The 13983-nt window shown below is 38.3% G+C and overlaps 1 protein-coding gene and 1 non-coding gene across 2 annotated transcripts; one reads left to right on the top strand and one right to left on the bottom strand.

Moving 5' to 3' along the window:
- Positions 1 to 2760: 2760 nt before the first annotated feature.
- Positions 2761 to 2867, bottom strand: LOC112534031. Its single transcript, XR_003078357.2, has one exon. It is a non-coding gene; the product is annotated as a small nucleolar RNA R71 (small nucleolar RNA).
- Positions 2868 to 4017: 1150 nt separating this feature from the next.
- LOC125369338 lies at positions 4018 to 5397 on the top strand. The gene is made up of 3 exons (XM_048371350.1): positions 4018 to 4568; positions 4689 to 4956; positions 5086 to 5397. Exons 1-3 carry the CDS (start codon positions 4018 to 4020, stop codon positions 5395 to 5397), a joined length of 1131 nt encoding a protein of 376 aa, XP_048227307.1.
- The last annotated feature ends 8586 nt before the right edge of the window (positions 5398 to 13983 follow it).

Here is a 13983-nt window from a genome sequence, read left to right as displayed (position 1 = left end):
ATTTGTGCTATAAATAAAAGGAACGAGCCAAAAAGAGAAAGGGAGAGTTTTAGATCAGCGATTTTCACTTTTGATCTTTCATTGTAATTTTGCTAGATGTGTTGTCAAGAATTTTAGAGGGCTTCCAGGAAACTGATTCTACCTTGGAATGTCAGTTCGTGATCTGGGTTTTGGATTAAAGATTGAGGAGGAGTTTTGAAGCAAATCAAGGAGAACTTTTGGAGATCAACTGTAGTATAGATCCAAGCGTTGAGCTGTTCATCCAATTCTAGGAAAAGGGTGTATATTTTTCAATTTCTTTGTTCTTTCACTGGAATTGAATTCCTATTTGCTTTAGACATGAACATGTGTAGCTAGATTAGTTGAACCCATTGGGGTTTCTTGCTATGTTGGCTTTGTACTGAATTGTTGAGATTGGTTAAGTTTCCTTTCTTGTATTCTTTTTGCAATAAATAATTAAATCCAGTTTTCTTTACATTAAATGTGTTGGTAACTGTTCTAATTGAGTTTGGAAATTTAATTACAAGATTAGGTTAATTTTCACTTAAAGATAAGTTAATTAATTTACCAGATTAAGAATTAATGATGTGCATCGATTTATACATGTTTATATGCCCAATTACTTCCACTTTTGTGCATAGTTATCTTGTTTTATGCCAGATTCACCCGTGTTTTGGTTCCTTTCATGTTTTAGGTGATTATCGATGGACATTATCAGTAGTCGAGGGAAATACGTGCAAATACAGACCAGAATCCATCAAAATTGAGTAAGGGCTACCATTTCAAGGTTGAGCACAGCCTGGACTCTGGCCGTGCTGAACCATTACCATTTAACCCTCAAGAGTGCCATTCTGGCGCAATTTTCGAGGCCACCACGACCTCCATCATAGCCGTGGTGGCTCAACACCGGCGAGGGCACGACCAAGAAGAAGCCCTAATTTATGGGACTCGGAGGTCCAGCACGGCCTGGACTCTGCCCGTGCTGACCAGCACGGGCTTAACCATGGTCGTGCTGAGACATTTATATAGTCAAATGTGAATTATTTTGCTAGGGTTCGATTTTCTGACTTGATTTCACACATACATGCACGAGCCATCCTTTTCCAGACTTCAATATTCGACTTTAGGAGATTATTTCGCCTATTAAAGGAAGGATTACATTGGTTTAAACATCACATTGAAGATCAAGAATGGATTTGGAGGCATTTAAGAGGAAATTTAGGGTTCATCATTCAGATTTGGGAATTTAGGGCTTTTCATCCGACTTGAAGAAGAAAGTTGTACATGCTTTCAAATTGCTTTTCTGTATTTGTTCCTTACTTTGTATTGCTTATTAGCATGAGTAGCTAGAATTGTTGAACCCATTCGAGTTCCTATGTTGTTGGATTGATTTTAATGTTATGAGATTTTGATTATCAATTTTTTATTCTTCTTGATTCTATTATTAATGAGAATTCACTTTATTCAGGAGACGTTGTGAATTGTGGTATTTAGATCGCTTTATGTAATTGAGAAATTCGTTTAGTAATCGAAAATTTGAATAGTAAGAATTGGCTAATAGTCACTTAGACATAAGGGCAATTATCTAGCCGGATTAAGAATTAACAAAGCTTAATAGAGGCGGGTTAAACCTTAATTCTAATTGAATAATCGATCGTTAAGAAGAGATTCTAACTTTAGGTTATTAGGTTTAGGAATTCGGTTATCTCGATAGGGAGACCGAATTCAGTTAAGACTTTGTCCACGAGTAATTGAAATTGATAATCAATTTAATCTCTATCTTCACTAAAATCCAGTTAACTTAGGTCCCCTAGGATTTGCTTTTTCCTTCGAGAGTTTTCCTAAATCCTTTCAGATTATTTGACATTTAATTAATTGTTTGTTCATATTTAATCATAGCATAACATTTCATTGATTTGTTTAGGTTAGATAACATAAGACGCTACAGTAGGTCTAGGATCACCCTTTCCCGAGAATACGACCTTGATACTCACCATTTGTGCTAGTTTGCATCGATAGGTTCATTGCCTTAGATTGTAGCTACGTAAATAGCCTATCAAGTTTTTGGCGTCGTTACCGAGGAAACTTTTTATGTGAACTAGAACGAACTTTTATTTTTTTTAATTTAGCCATATTTATTTTCTATCTTTATTTTGCTTTATTTTATTCTTTCATTGTTTTAACTACTTTTGTTCTTTGGTCGCTACATTCCATTTGTAGGTAGTTTATGACCAGGAGCTCAAACTCTATAGAGCCTCTATCTGAACTAGAACGATCCTTCTGACTTTTAAAGAAGCGTTTACAATTAGAAGAGGAGGAGATTGAGGTTGAGGTACCTGTTGATAAACCAGATGGGATGGAGAATCACAACGGAGATGCCACGGTGGATGCCAACAAAATGATGTACGAGTTTGCTAGACCATCATTGGATGGGACACAAATGAGTATACTCAGACCGACGGTGGCAGCTAACAATTTTGAGATAAAGCCAAATGTGATCCAGATGGTACAACAAAGTGTACAATTTGGGGGGTTGCCAAGCGAGGATCCCAATGCCCATATAGCCAACTTTTTGGAGATATGCGACACTTTCAAGATAAATGGAACTACCAGTGATGCCATCCGGCTGAGATTATTTCCATTTTCTTTAAGGGATAGAGCAAAGAGATGGCTGCAGTCCTTTCCACCGCACACTATTACAACCTGGAAATCTTTGGTAAAAGTTTTCTTTACAAGTATTTTCCTCCAGCTAAAACTGCTAAATTAAGAAATGACATTTCTTCTTTTATGCAGATGGACAATGAGAGCATGTAAGACACCTGGGAGAGGTATAAGGACTTGTTGAGATGATGTCTGCACCATAGTCTACCAATATAGATGCAGGTTCAGACCTTTTACAGTGGTTTGAACCTTGCTACGAGGCAAATGGTGGACGCTGCAGTAGATTGTGCTTTGAATAGCAAGATGCCGGAGCAAGCGCAGAACCTGATAGAGGAGATGGCCATGAACAACTACCAGTGGCAATCGTCTAAGAGTCAGCCGGTCAAACAAGGAACGGTCAACTAGTTAGACTCCACAGCAGCCTTGGCAGCTCAAGTGGAGCTTTTGAAGTTAGACCAGCTTCATATGCTAGTTCATGCAGCCCAAATAAGTTGTGAATTTTACGGTGGCCCACACTACAGTGCAAACTATAATGCGGGAGTTATGTTTGCCTCTAGTAATAATTCTTCCTCTATTTTTTCTGCTGACATGGAACATGTACACTACATGGGTAATGCCCCTAGACAGCAGAACAACCCATATAGCAGCACATACAATCCCGGCTGGCGTAACCATCCAAATTTTGGGTGGAGAAATAACAACACCCAAGGTCAACCAGGCTTTCAGAGACTGCATCAGTAGCCACCACAACAGCAGCAGCAGGTTATACCATCACAGCCCCTTCCATCAGCAGAAAAGAAACCTAACTTGGAGGAGTTGATGGTGAAGTTTGTCACGTCGACAAAGATGAGATTCCAGCAGACAGACAGTGCCCTTAGAAATCAGCAGGCATCCATCCAGAATCTAGAGAGTCAAATTAGGCAGATTTCTAAGATGCTATCTGAAAGGTCACAAGTATCGCTCCCTAACACAACAGAGTCAAACCTTAGGGAGCATTGCAAGGCTGTCACCTTGCGGTCAGGTAAGAAATTGTCTAGCTCTCTACCTTTAGCTGATGATGAGGATGTTTATATACAGGATAAGCAAGCTAGGCAGGAGCCAGAGCCTGAAACAATGGGAGGAGAAAAGGTGGAAGACAAGTAGAAGAGCCCTGTGAGAGAGTACCAGCCACCACTCCCCTACCCTGCTCGACTTAAGCAGGAGAAGGTTGATAAGCAGTTTGGTAAGTTTCTTGACTTGTTTAAACAACTGCGAATTAACCTGCCTTTTGTTGAAGCTATTTCGCAGATGCCGAAGTATGCAAAGTTCTTAAAGGAAATTTTGAGCAACAAAAGGAAGTTGGAGGATTTGGGACTTATGACTCTGAACGAGGAGTGTTCGACTATTCTTAAGAATAAGCTGCCACTCAAAAGAAGAGATCTAGGGAGTTTTACTGTTCCTTATGTCATTGGCAATTTGCCTATTAGTGGTGCATTAGTTGATTTAGGAGCTAGTATAAATTTAATGCCCACTAGTCTGTTTGATAAATTAGGTTTGAATGAACGTAACCCCACTAGGATGAGCATTCAGTTAGCTGTTAGAACTGTAAAGGTTCCTAGGGGTATTATTAAAGATGTGCTTGTTAAGGTAGACAAGTTTATTTCTTGTGTAGATTTTGTAGTCATGGATATGGAAGGTGAGAGTGTTGTACCTTTAATCCTAGGTAGACCCTTTCTTGCAACGTCTAGGGCTGTAATAGATGTTTGTGATGGAAAGTTTAAAATTAGGGTAGACAATGAGACCATTACCTTTGACCTAGTGAATACTATGAAATACTCTTTAGACCATGATGATGCTGTATTTTCTATTGATATTGTGGATAATTTGGTTAAGTCTCACTTACAGGAAATATTACTTGATGATCCTTTGTAGGTAGCCTTGCAAGGAGAGGAGGAGGAGCTGTCCAACGAGCAAGTGTTGGAGCAGATCGCTAGTTTATTGGCTACTGAACCTAGCTGTTCTACTGATCCTTTTCTTTCTCTTGACAGGTCAGAAGTGCGGAAAGTGAAGTCTTCTTTTGAGGACCCCCCGGCCTTAGAATTGAAGGAGCTGCCTAAGCACTTAAGCTATGGATTCTTGGATGAGGAAGAAAAGTTACCGGTGATTATTGCAGCAGATTTAACACCTGAGGAGCGAGCAAAAACTCTAGATGCGCTCAAGAGGTATAAGAAGGCCTTCGCCTACAAAATTGCGAATATTCCCGGGATCAACCCTAGTTTATGTTCTTACAAGATTCTTACGGAGGATAGCTATAGAGTAGTAGTTCAGCCATAGAGGCGGCTTAATCCGAACATGAAGGAAGTAATGAAAAAGGAGGTAATTAAGCTCCTAGATGCAGGATTAATTTACCCTATTTCTGACAATTCTTGGTTGAGCTCTATACAGGTTGTGTCGAAGAAAGAAGGCATGACAGTAATTCGAAATGAGCAGGATGAGCTGATACCTACACAGATAGTAATAGGATTTCGAGTGTGCATCAATTATAGGAGGCTTAATGATGCAACTCAGAAGGATCACTTCCCTCTTCCTTTCATTGATCAGATGTTAGAAAGATTGGCAGGACATATGTTTTACTGTTTCCTTGATGGTTTTTCAAGATATTTTCAAATCCCAATTGCACCTGAAGACCAAGAGAAGACAATTTTCACCTGCCCCTATGGGACATTCGCTTATAGAGGATGCCTTTTGGCCTATTGATGTGCATAGTTTTACACATATTTGCTTGCATATTATTGCGTATGTTCTTAGCAATCATTGTGCTTTTATTCCTAGATCACCCGTGTTTTATGTTCTTTTGCATTTCAAGAACATTTATAGGACCGTCATCGGTGTTTAAGCAATTATAGATCAATACGTGCAGAAACAGACGAGAATTCATCAAGATCGGACAAGAGCCCGCATTGCACACATTGAGCACGGCCTGAGTCAAGGCCGTGCTGATCATTACGGCCTAGACTCTGGTCGTGACCAACCATCGAAACTTGGTCTTCAAAATAATGGTTTCAGCACGGTTTCCATAGCCACCACGGCCTCTAGCACGGCCCGTGGTGGCTAGCACGGGGGGCAACACGACCGTGGTGAAACCCTAGTTGGTAAGATCCACAGTTTCAGCATAGCCTCGACTCTCAGCACGGCCTTGACCACGACCGTGCTGAATTAAATATATAAGGAAAACGTATTTTTAGGGTAGAAAAAGAGGGGGAAGGAGTGACATAGAGCCCTGGCGGCTGGTTCGGTTTCTGCACAGTATTGAGTGCGAGAGAGAGTTGCAGGGAGGAAGAATCCCGGAATCGCAAGGTTTCGAGTGCAAAACAGTAGTGGAGCGATTCAATAGGCAATTTGGGAGATTAATCAAAGTGTAGATCCAGATTTGGAGCTGTTCATCCAATTCGAGATAAAAGGGTGTACATGTTTTATTTTCATTGTAATTGATTTCCTAGATTGTTTTAAACATGAACATGTTTAGCTAGACTGATTAAATTCATTGGGATTTCTTTACTATGTTGGCTTAATATTATATTGTTGGATTATTTGAGTTGGTTTTGTATTCTTCTTGCTTTCAGTATTAATAAGATAGCATTATTCATGAGACGTTGTGAATTGTGGTGTTTAGATTGCTTTGTGTGATTGAGAAGTCCATTTGGCAATTGGAATTTTGAATAGCAAGAACTGGTTAATAATCACTTAGAGATAAGGATAATTAACTAGCCGGATTAAGAATTAACAAAGCATAATAGAGGCGGATTAAAGCTTAATGCTAATTTAAGAATCAATCGTTAGGAGGAGATTCCAACTTTAGGTTATTAGGTTTAGGAATTCGGTTATCTTGAGAGAGAAATTGAATTCAGTTAAGAATTCATCCATGGGTAGCATAATTGGATTCATCAATCCTTTATCTTTTGTTTGATCACCAACTAGTTTAGGTTCCCTTTGGGTTTGCTTTCTTGTCTTGGTTATTTCATTTATCCATTCATTCCTGCATCTCCCTTAGAACTTAGCTTGTAGCTATCAATTAGTTTAGAAATTATTCGTCATTCATCTTAGGTTAATATAACAAAGAACAAAGAAGTAACTCTGGGCTTTCACTTTCCCGAGGAATACGACCTTGATACTCGCCATTAGTGCTAGACTGCATCGATAGGTACACTGGCTTAGATTGTAGCTAACACAAGTAGCACACATCAAGTTTTTGGCATCGTTGCCGGGGAATGTTTGAAAACTAGAGTGAAATTTGCTATTTGTTAATTTAGCCTTTTTTTTTTAATTTCTGTTTTATTTGTATATATTTATTTAGTTAAGTTTATGATTCAGGTAGTGAATGATAAGGAGGTTCAATGTTAAATTCAAACTCTTTGTATGATGCGTTGGAAAATAGGATTAGGAACCAAGAGAGTGCTAAAAATTAGGATACCTATGCATCTTTTAAAGCTCGAGTGTAATCATTTTGCAGGGCTACCGATCAACTCTCCACTCCTATCCTTTCATCTCAAGTTTTTTGTGAATTTTGTTGTGGTTTACATTTGAGTAATGATTGTCCATTGTATAGTGATGTTGCTCATTGTTCTTATAACTATGAACAGGTGAATTATACGGGAAGTTGGCCAAATGACTCATATGGAAGCACCTACAATCAAGAGTGGAGCACTCATTCACCCTTTGGATGGAGCTTAGATGGCCTAGAACCACCAAAATCTCAGCAACCACATCAGCAGCCTAATCTTGCACCTTCAACTTAAGATGAAGAGTTAGTGTTGAAGGAGCTGATGATGAGGCTCATTACAAGTCTTGATGATAGATTCCAACAAACAGAGAGGGTACTTGAAAGTCAACAAGCCTCCATTAAGAACATAGAGCATCAAGTAGGCTTAATCTTCAAGTTACTAGCTGAAGAGCAATTGGGAACTCCATCAAACGCTACTGAATCCGAGGAACACTTGAGCGCCGTCACTTTGCGTTCAGGTGAGAATTTTTCTGGTTTATCTATTATGTTTGACGATGATGCTTCTGTGCAGGACGACTCTTTGAACATGGAGATAGAATTTCCACAGTCGATGATGCTGAGTTGCAATTAGAGGAATTATTGGTGGATTTTCCGCAAGTCCCTTCGATGATGGAAGATGAGCCCGAGTTATCCAATGAAGAAGTCTTGGAGGAGCTCTAGTTTTTTCTAGCGAGTGAACCAAGACAAGGACTAGAGAAAACCATTGACGTTCCTAAAGAAATTGCCTAACCGTCGATCCTTCCAATTCGTGAAACTTCAGCTTTCAAATTGGAAGAGCCCCTAAAGCATCATGACTACGTTCAATTATACGAGGAGCGAGCTTTGCCCATCATACTGGCAGCTTGTTTGACAGTCGGGAAGAAGAAATTGACGATTATCCCTCTAAGCGGATACTTGAAGACACTTGCTTGGAAGAAGGATGGATGGTGGTCGATCATGCCCATTTGCCTTTCACCATGAGTCCAGCTAAGAAGATTCATCACATCAAAAAGCAGCACTTTTAGGAGGCACCCCAATTTTTATCTTTAATTTCTAATATTTTAACCTTTTGTTTTGAAACATTTTATTAGTTTTAGTTTTCATATTTTATTTAATTTTTATTTCAGTTTCGATTTTATTTCTTTATTTTATTATTTTCAGATTCTACCGAGGAAGCATTGAATTTCCACAAAATCAGCCTCGATGGATGATTAGGGCAGTCCCCTAGATCTTTTTATTTTTCTGCATTTTTTACTTTATTTTTCATACATGTCATGCACTTGGATTGTATTGCCTTTGTTCTCTTAGTTGAGCATCCCATGCGGGGTATCCATAACATTTTACACTGAGGACAATGTGTTTTTCAAGTGTGGGGTGGTTATGGGTAAACCTTATAATCCTACTCTCTCATATGATTCTTAAATATATTTGAAATTGCTATCACTAGGTGTTGTGTATTGTTAGGATGTTAGAACACTGTGTTTTTGTGCACTTGAGTATGCTATTTTTGAGCCGATTGATGACTTAATTTATAGAATTGTAGTTACTTTTCTTTGTTGTTCATTGTCCTTGGAAAACAATTGATGGTGTTTTACACATCAACCCTGCCGGGTTAAACTAGTGTTATTTAATTGTTTTTCGAACTGTCGAATTTTAACTTAGAATGTTGATAATGTCATATGCATGTGTTTCTTAAGTAATGATTCAATTAATGATGTTGTGAACCAATTGCACCTAATACCACACCTCAAAGTGAGATTTTGAGCCTGTTGAGCATTCATTATACTTATGCTCTTTATATTTCTTGTTTGAGTGTGCATTGTACTTAACTTTGCTTCTAGAACTTGCTTTGTAATGCATGTTAAAGTTACATGAATATTGTGAATACCATGAGATGATTTGGGCAATTTAGGATTCACCACATTTGACCAAAAGCCTATCCCCTTATGTTTCCATTAGTTAGCCAGTTTTGAGCCTAACCTTTTCTTCATAATCTATACCTATACACTTCAATTATACCATTCTTTACATTTATCTTTCCTTTACCCTTATGCTGGAATTTCTTTCTGTGATTTGTTCAACTTTATGCAAGATTAAAATGCCAGTTGCTATGTTGGTGAATTCAGTAAATCTTTTTGATATTTAAAATGCTCCCTTTGATCCAATTTGTATTTGTTATTCTTTATGTTTATTCGAGTTGTATGCAGCGGTCGCTAATAAGCTGCTAGTTCATTATTAAAAAGAAAAAGAAAAAAAAAAGGAAAAAGAAAAAGAGAAGAAGAAGAAAAAAAAATAATAAACAAAATTCTTTAATTATTTATCTCTTTATTGGATTTAGAGCATTTGCGAGCGTTATTCTATGAAGTAGGGATTTTAGTGAATGATTCTTTTTGTGATCTTAGGCATTTAATCCTTTGAGCATATACTATTGTTTATCGCATGAATTCCAACATTTTCACACTTCTGTCCAAATCTCCGTACCTTTACTTTAGCCCCATTATAATCTTGGTAAAGACCTTTTGATTTTGGTATTTACTTGTTCACAATAGCGAAGATATGATTTATGAGCAAGCTTATGGTGAGCGGGTCTTTTGCATTTGTTTTGAGGGATTTGTTATTCACCTAATATACACTTTGAGCGACTTGAGTGATCCCAGTGAGGCACTGGTTCGTGATGTTTGTATTGAGTTGTCATTTAAGTTATTCATGCATTAATATTATTTCCATCCTCTATTAATGATTTGCAATTTGATTTATGATTAAGTATCCTTTGAAATGTGTCGAATACTATCTATTGTGGACTAGGGACATAAACTGTAAGGAATTGTTAACTGCAGTTTTATAAGGTGAGTTGTTAATTGCTTGAGGACAAGCTTTTAAGCAATTATAGATCAATACGTGCGAAAACGGACGAGAATTCATCAAGATCGGACAAGAGCCCGCGTTGCACACATTGAGCACGGCCTGAGTCAAGGCAGTGCTGACCATCACGGCCTGGACTCTGGCCATGACCAACCATTGAAACTTGGTCTTCAAAACAATGGTTTGAGCACGGTTTCCATAGCCACCACGGCCTACAGCACGAGGGGCAACACGACCATGGTGAAACCCTAGTTGGTGAGATCCACAGTTTCAGCAGTTTCAACACAGCCTGGACTCTCAGCACGGCCTTGACCATGACCATGCTGAATTAAATATATAAGGAAAACGTATTTTTAGGGTAGAAAAAGAGGGGGAAGGAGTGACATAGAGCCCTGGCGGCTGGTTCGGTTTCTGCACAGTATTGAGTGCGAGAGAGAGTTGCAGGGAGGAAGAATCCCGGAATCGGAAGGTTTTGAGTGCAAAACAGTAGTGGAGCAATTCAAGAGTCAATTTGGGAAATTAATCAAAGTGTAGATCTAGATTTGGAGTTGTTCATCCAATTCGAGAGAAATGGGTGTACATGTTTTATTTTCATTATTCTTTCATTGTAATTGATTTCCTAGATTGTTTTAAACATGAACATGTTTAGCTAGACTGATTAAATCCATTGGGATTTCTTTACTATGTTGGCTTAATGTTATATTGTTGGACTGTTTGAGTTGGTTTTGTATTCTTCTTGCTTTCAGTATTAATAAGATAGCATTATTCATGAGATGTTGTGAATTGTGGTGTTCAGATTGCTTTGTGTGATTGAGAAGTCCATTTGGCAATTGGAATTTTGAATAGCAAGAACTGGTTAATAATCACTTAGAGATAAGGATAATTAACTAGCCGGATTAAGAATTAACAAAGCTTAATAGAGGCGGATTAAAGCTTAATGCTAATTTAAGAATCAATCATTAGGAAGAGATTCCAACTTTAGGTTATTAGGTTTAGGAATTCGGTTATCTTGAGAGAGAAATCGAATTTAGTTAAGAATTCATCCACGGGTAGCATAATTGGATTCATCAATCCTTTATCTTTTGTTTGATCACCAACTAGTTTAGGTTCCCTTTGGGTTTGCTTTCTTGTCTTGGTTATTTCATTTATCCATTCATTCCTGCATCTCCCTTAGCGTTCCCTTTGGGTTTGCTTTCTTGTCTTGGTTATTGCTTTCTTGTCTCCGTTTTTTATAATATGATTAAGGAGTCGATGGAGGTATTTATGGATGACTTCTCTATTTTTGGTAACTCATTCTCTCACTGTTTGGAAAATCTAGAACGCATGTTAGCTATGTGCATTGAGGCTAACTTGGTGCTAAATTAGGAAAAGTGTCATTTTATAGTGAGAGAGGGAATCGTTCTAGGGCATAAGGTTTCACATGCGGGGATGGAAGTTGATAGAGCTAAAATAGAAACAATATCTAAGCTACCACTGATGGTTGCTATCTATGTTAGCTACAATCTAAGGCAGTTTACCTATCGATGTAGTCTAGCACTAATGGCGAGTATCAAGGTCGTATTCCTAAAGAAAGTGAAAGCCCAGAGTTACGCCTTTGTTCTTTGTTTTATTAACTTAAAATGAGTGATGAATAATTTATAAACTAACTATAGCTATAAGCTAAGTTCTAAGGGAGATGCAGGAGTAATTGATAAATAAAATAACCAAGACAAGAAAGCAAACCCAAAGGGAACCTAAACTAGTTGGCAATCAAACAAAAGATAAAGGATTGGTGAGTCTAATTATGTTACCGTGGACGAATTCTTAACCGAATTCGGTTTCTCTCTTGAGATAACCAAATTCCTAAACCTAATAACCTAAAGTTGGAATCTCTTCCTAACGATTGATTCTTAAATTAGCATTAAGCTTTAATCCGCCTCTATTAAGCTTTGTTAATTCTTAATCCGGCTAGTTAATTATCCTTATCTCTAAGCGATTATTAACCAGTTCTTGCTATTCAAAATTCCAATTGCCAAATGGACTTCTCAATCACATAAAGCAATCTAAACACCACAATTCACAACGTCTCATGAACAATGCATTATCTTATTAATACTGAAAGCAAGAAGAATACAAAACTAACTCAAACAATCCAACAATATAACATTAAGCCAATATAGTAAAGAAATCCTAGTGGATTTAATCAATCTAGCTAATCATGTGCATTATCAAAATCCACAAGAATTCAATTACAACAATGAGTAAAGGTAGAGAAACCCGATTACACCCTTGGATAAGAGTAAACAGCCCAAATTCCTCTTGCTTGAATTGAATCGATTCTTGTTCCTCTTGCTCAATTTGAAAACCAATCAATGAACCTCACCCAATCTTCAATCTTTAAAGGGAATCCAATTGAAACCTTGATCCAATTCTCCTTTTCCCTTAGTTCCAGCTCAAAAAACCCTTAGAGAGAGAAATATTAGGGTTTGGGACGTTCTCCCCCGCTCTCTTTTTTCTTTCCTCTCTTCTTTCTTTTAATTAATTCCCCTATCGCGCTTTGATGCCCGTGTTCCCAACACTCTGGTCGGTGTTTATGTGTTCAGCACTCTCGTGGCCGTGCTCCCTAAAAAGTTCTTTTTCTTTGATGTTTAATGCACCCAACATGGCTGTGTTGGTTCCCGTGTTGGGAACACGGCCAGTGTTGAAATCAACACGGCCATGTTCAGCTTCCTCATGCGCATACTTAGCTTGTTTCGACAGCTTTGATGTCCAATTATGCTCCAATTCTTCCCTTTATCATTCTTTGACTTCTTTTGGACCTAATGCACACAAACAGATGCATAGGGTCAGTGTTGGGACCAATTCACATCCAAATGTCCATAAAATCAATCTTAATAACCCTATTTAGATGTGTGTATTTTACGCACATCAACCACCCCCTAGTTCTGTTAGGGCTGTTAGGAGTTTCTTAGGCCATGCTGGATTTTATAGAAAATTTATTAGAAATTTCTTTGGAATTGCTAGGCCTCTTACTCAATTACTAGTTAAGGATGCACCTTTCGTTTTTTATGATGCATGTGTATCTTCTTTTGAGTTATTAAAGAAACTTTTGACTACAGCCCCTATCATGGCTTTGCTTGATTAGGGACTGCCCTTTGAACTAATGTGTGATGCTAGTGAATATGCAGTTGGAGCTGTGCTTGGACAGAGGTTTGATAAAAAGTTCCAACCCATTTACTATGCTAGCAAGACATTAACAGGAGCCCAAGAACATTACACTAATACAGAGAAGGAGTTGTTGGCTGTCGTTTATGCCTTCGGCAAATTCCGATCATACCTCGTCTTATTAAAGACCATCGTCTTCACTGACCATTCAACTTTGAGGTATTTGTTTAATAGGCATGATGCTGAGCCAAGATTGATCAGATGGATCTTATTGTTGCAGGAATTTGACATTGAGATTAGAGATAAGAAGGGTGTAGAAAATTTGGCAACAGATTACCTATCCAGACTGGAGAATCTGAGCTTGGAAGCACTTGATGAGAGCACGATAGATGAACGATTTCCAGAGGAGCACTTGTATTCATTAAAGGTATATTCCGATTCTCCTTGGTTTTCTGATTATGCTAACTATCTTGTGGCTCGGGTCTTACCAAAGGGTATGACTTATCAGCAAAAGAAGAAATTCTTTGCCGATTTGAAATACTACATTTGGGAAGACCCCTTCCTATATCAAGTGTGTGTAGACCAGGTCATCCGCCGATGTGTTTATAGCGAATAGAGTCTCCAGATCTTGAGGCATTATCATGAAGGACCTGCAGGAGGCCATCAAGCGGCAAACTATACTGCTAGGAAGGTGTTGGATGCAGGCTTTTATTGGCCAACTATCTTCCAGGATGCTAGAGCCTTTGTTAGGGTTGCGGCGGCTTGTCGATTACTCGGGTAATATCTCACGCCGTGAA

This window comes from Ricinus communis, chromosome 2 (assembly GCF_019578655.1).
Source record: "Ricinus communis isolate WT05 ecotype wild-type chromosome 2, ASM1957865v1, whole genome shotgun sequence".
NCBI lineage: Eukaryota > Viridiplantae > Streptophyta > Magnoliopsida > Malpighiales > Euphorbiaceae > Ricinus > Ricinus communis.
This window is presented reverse-complemented; position numbering and strand designations above follow the sequence as displayed.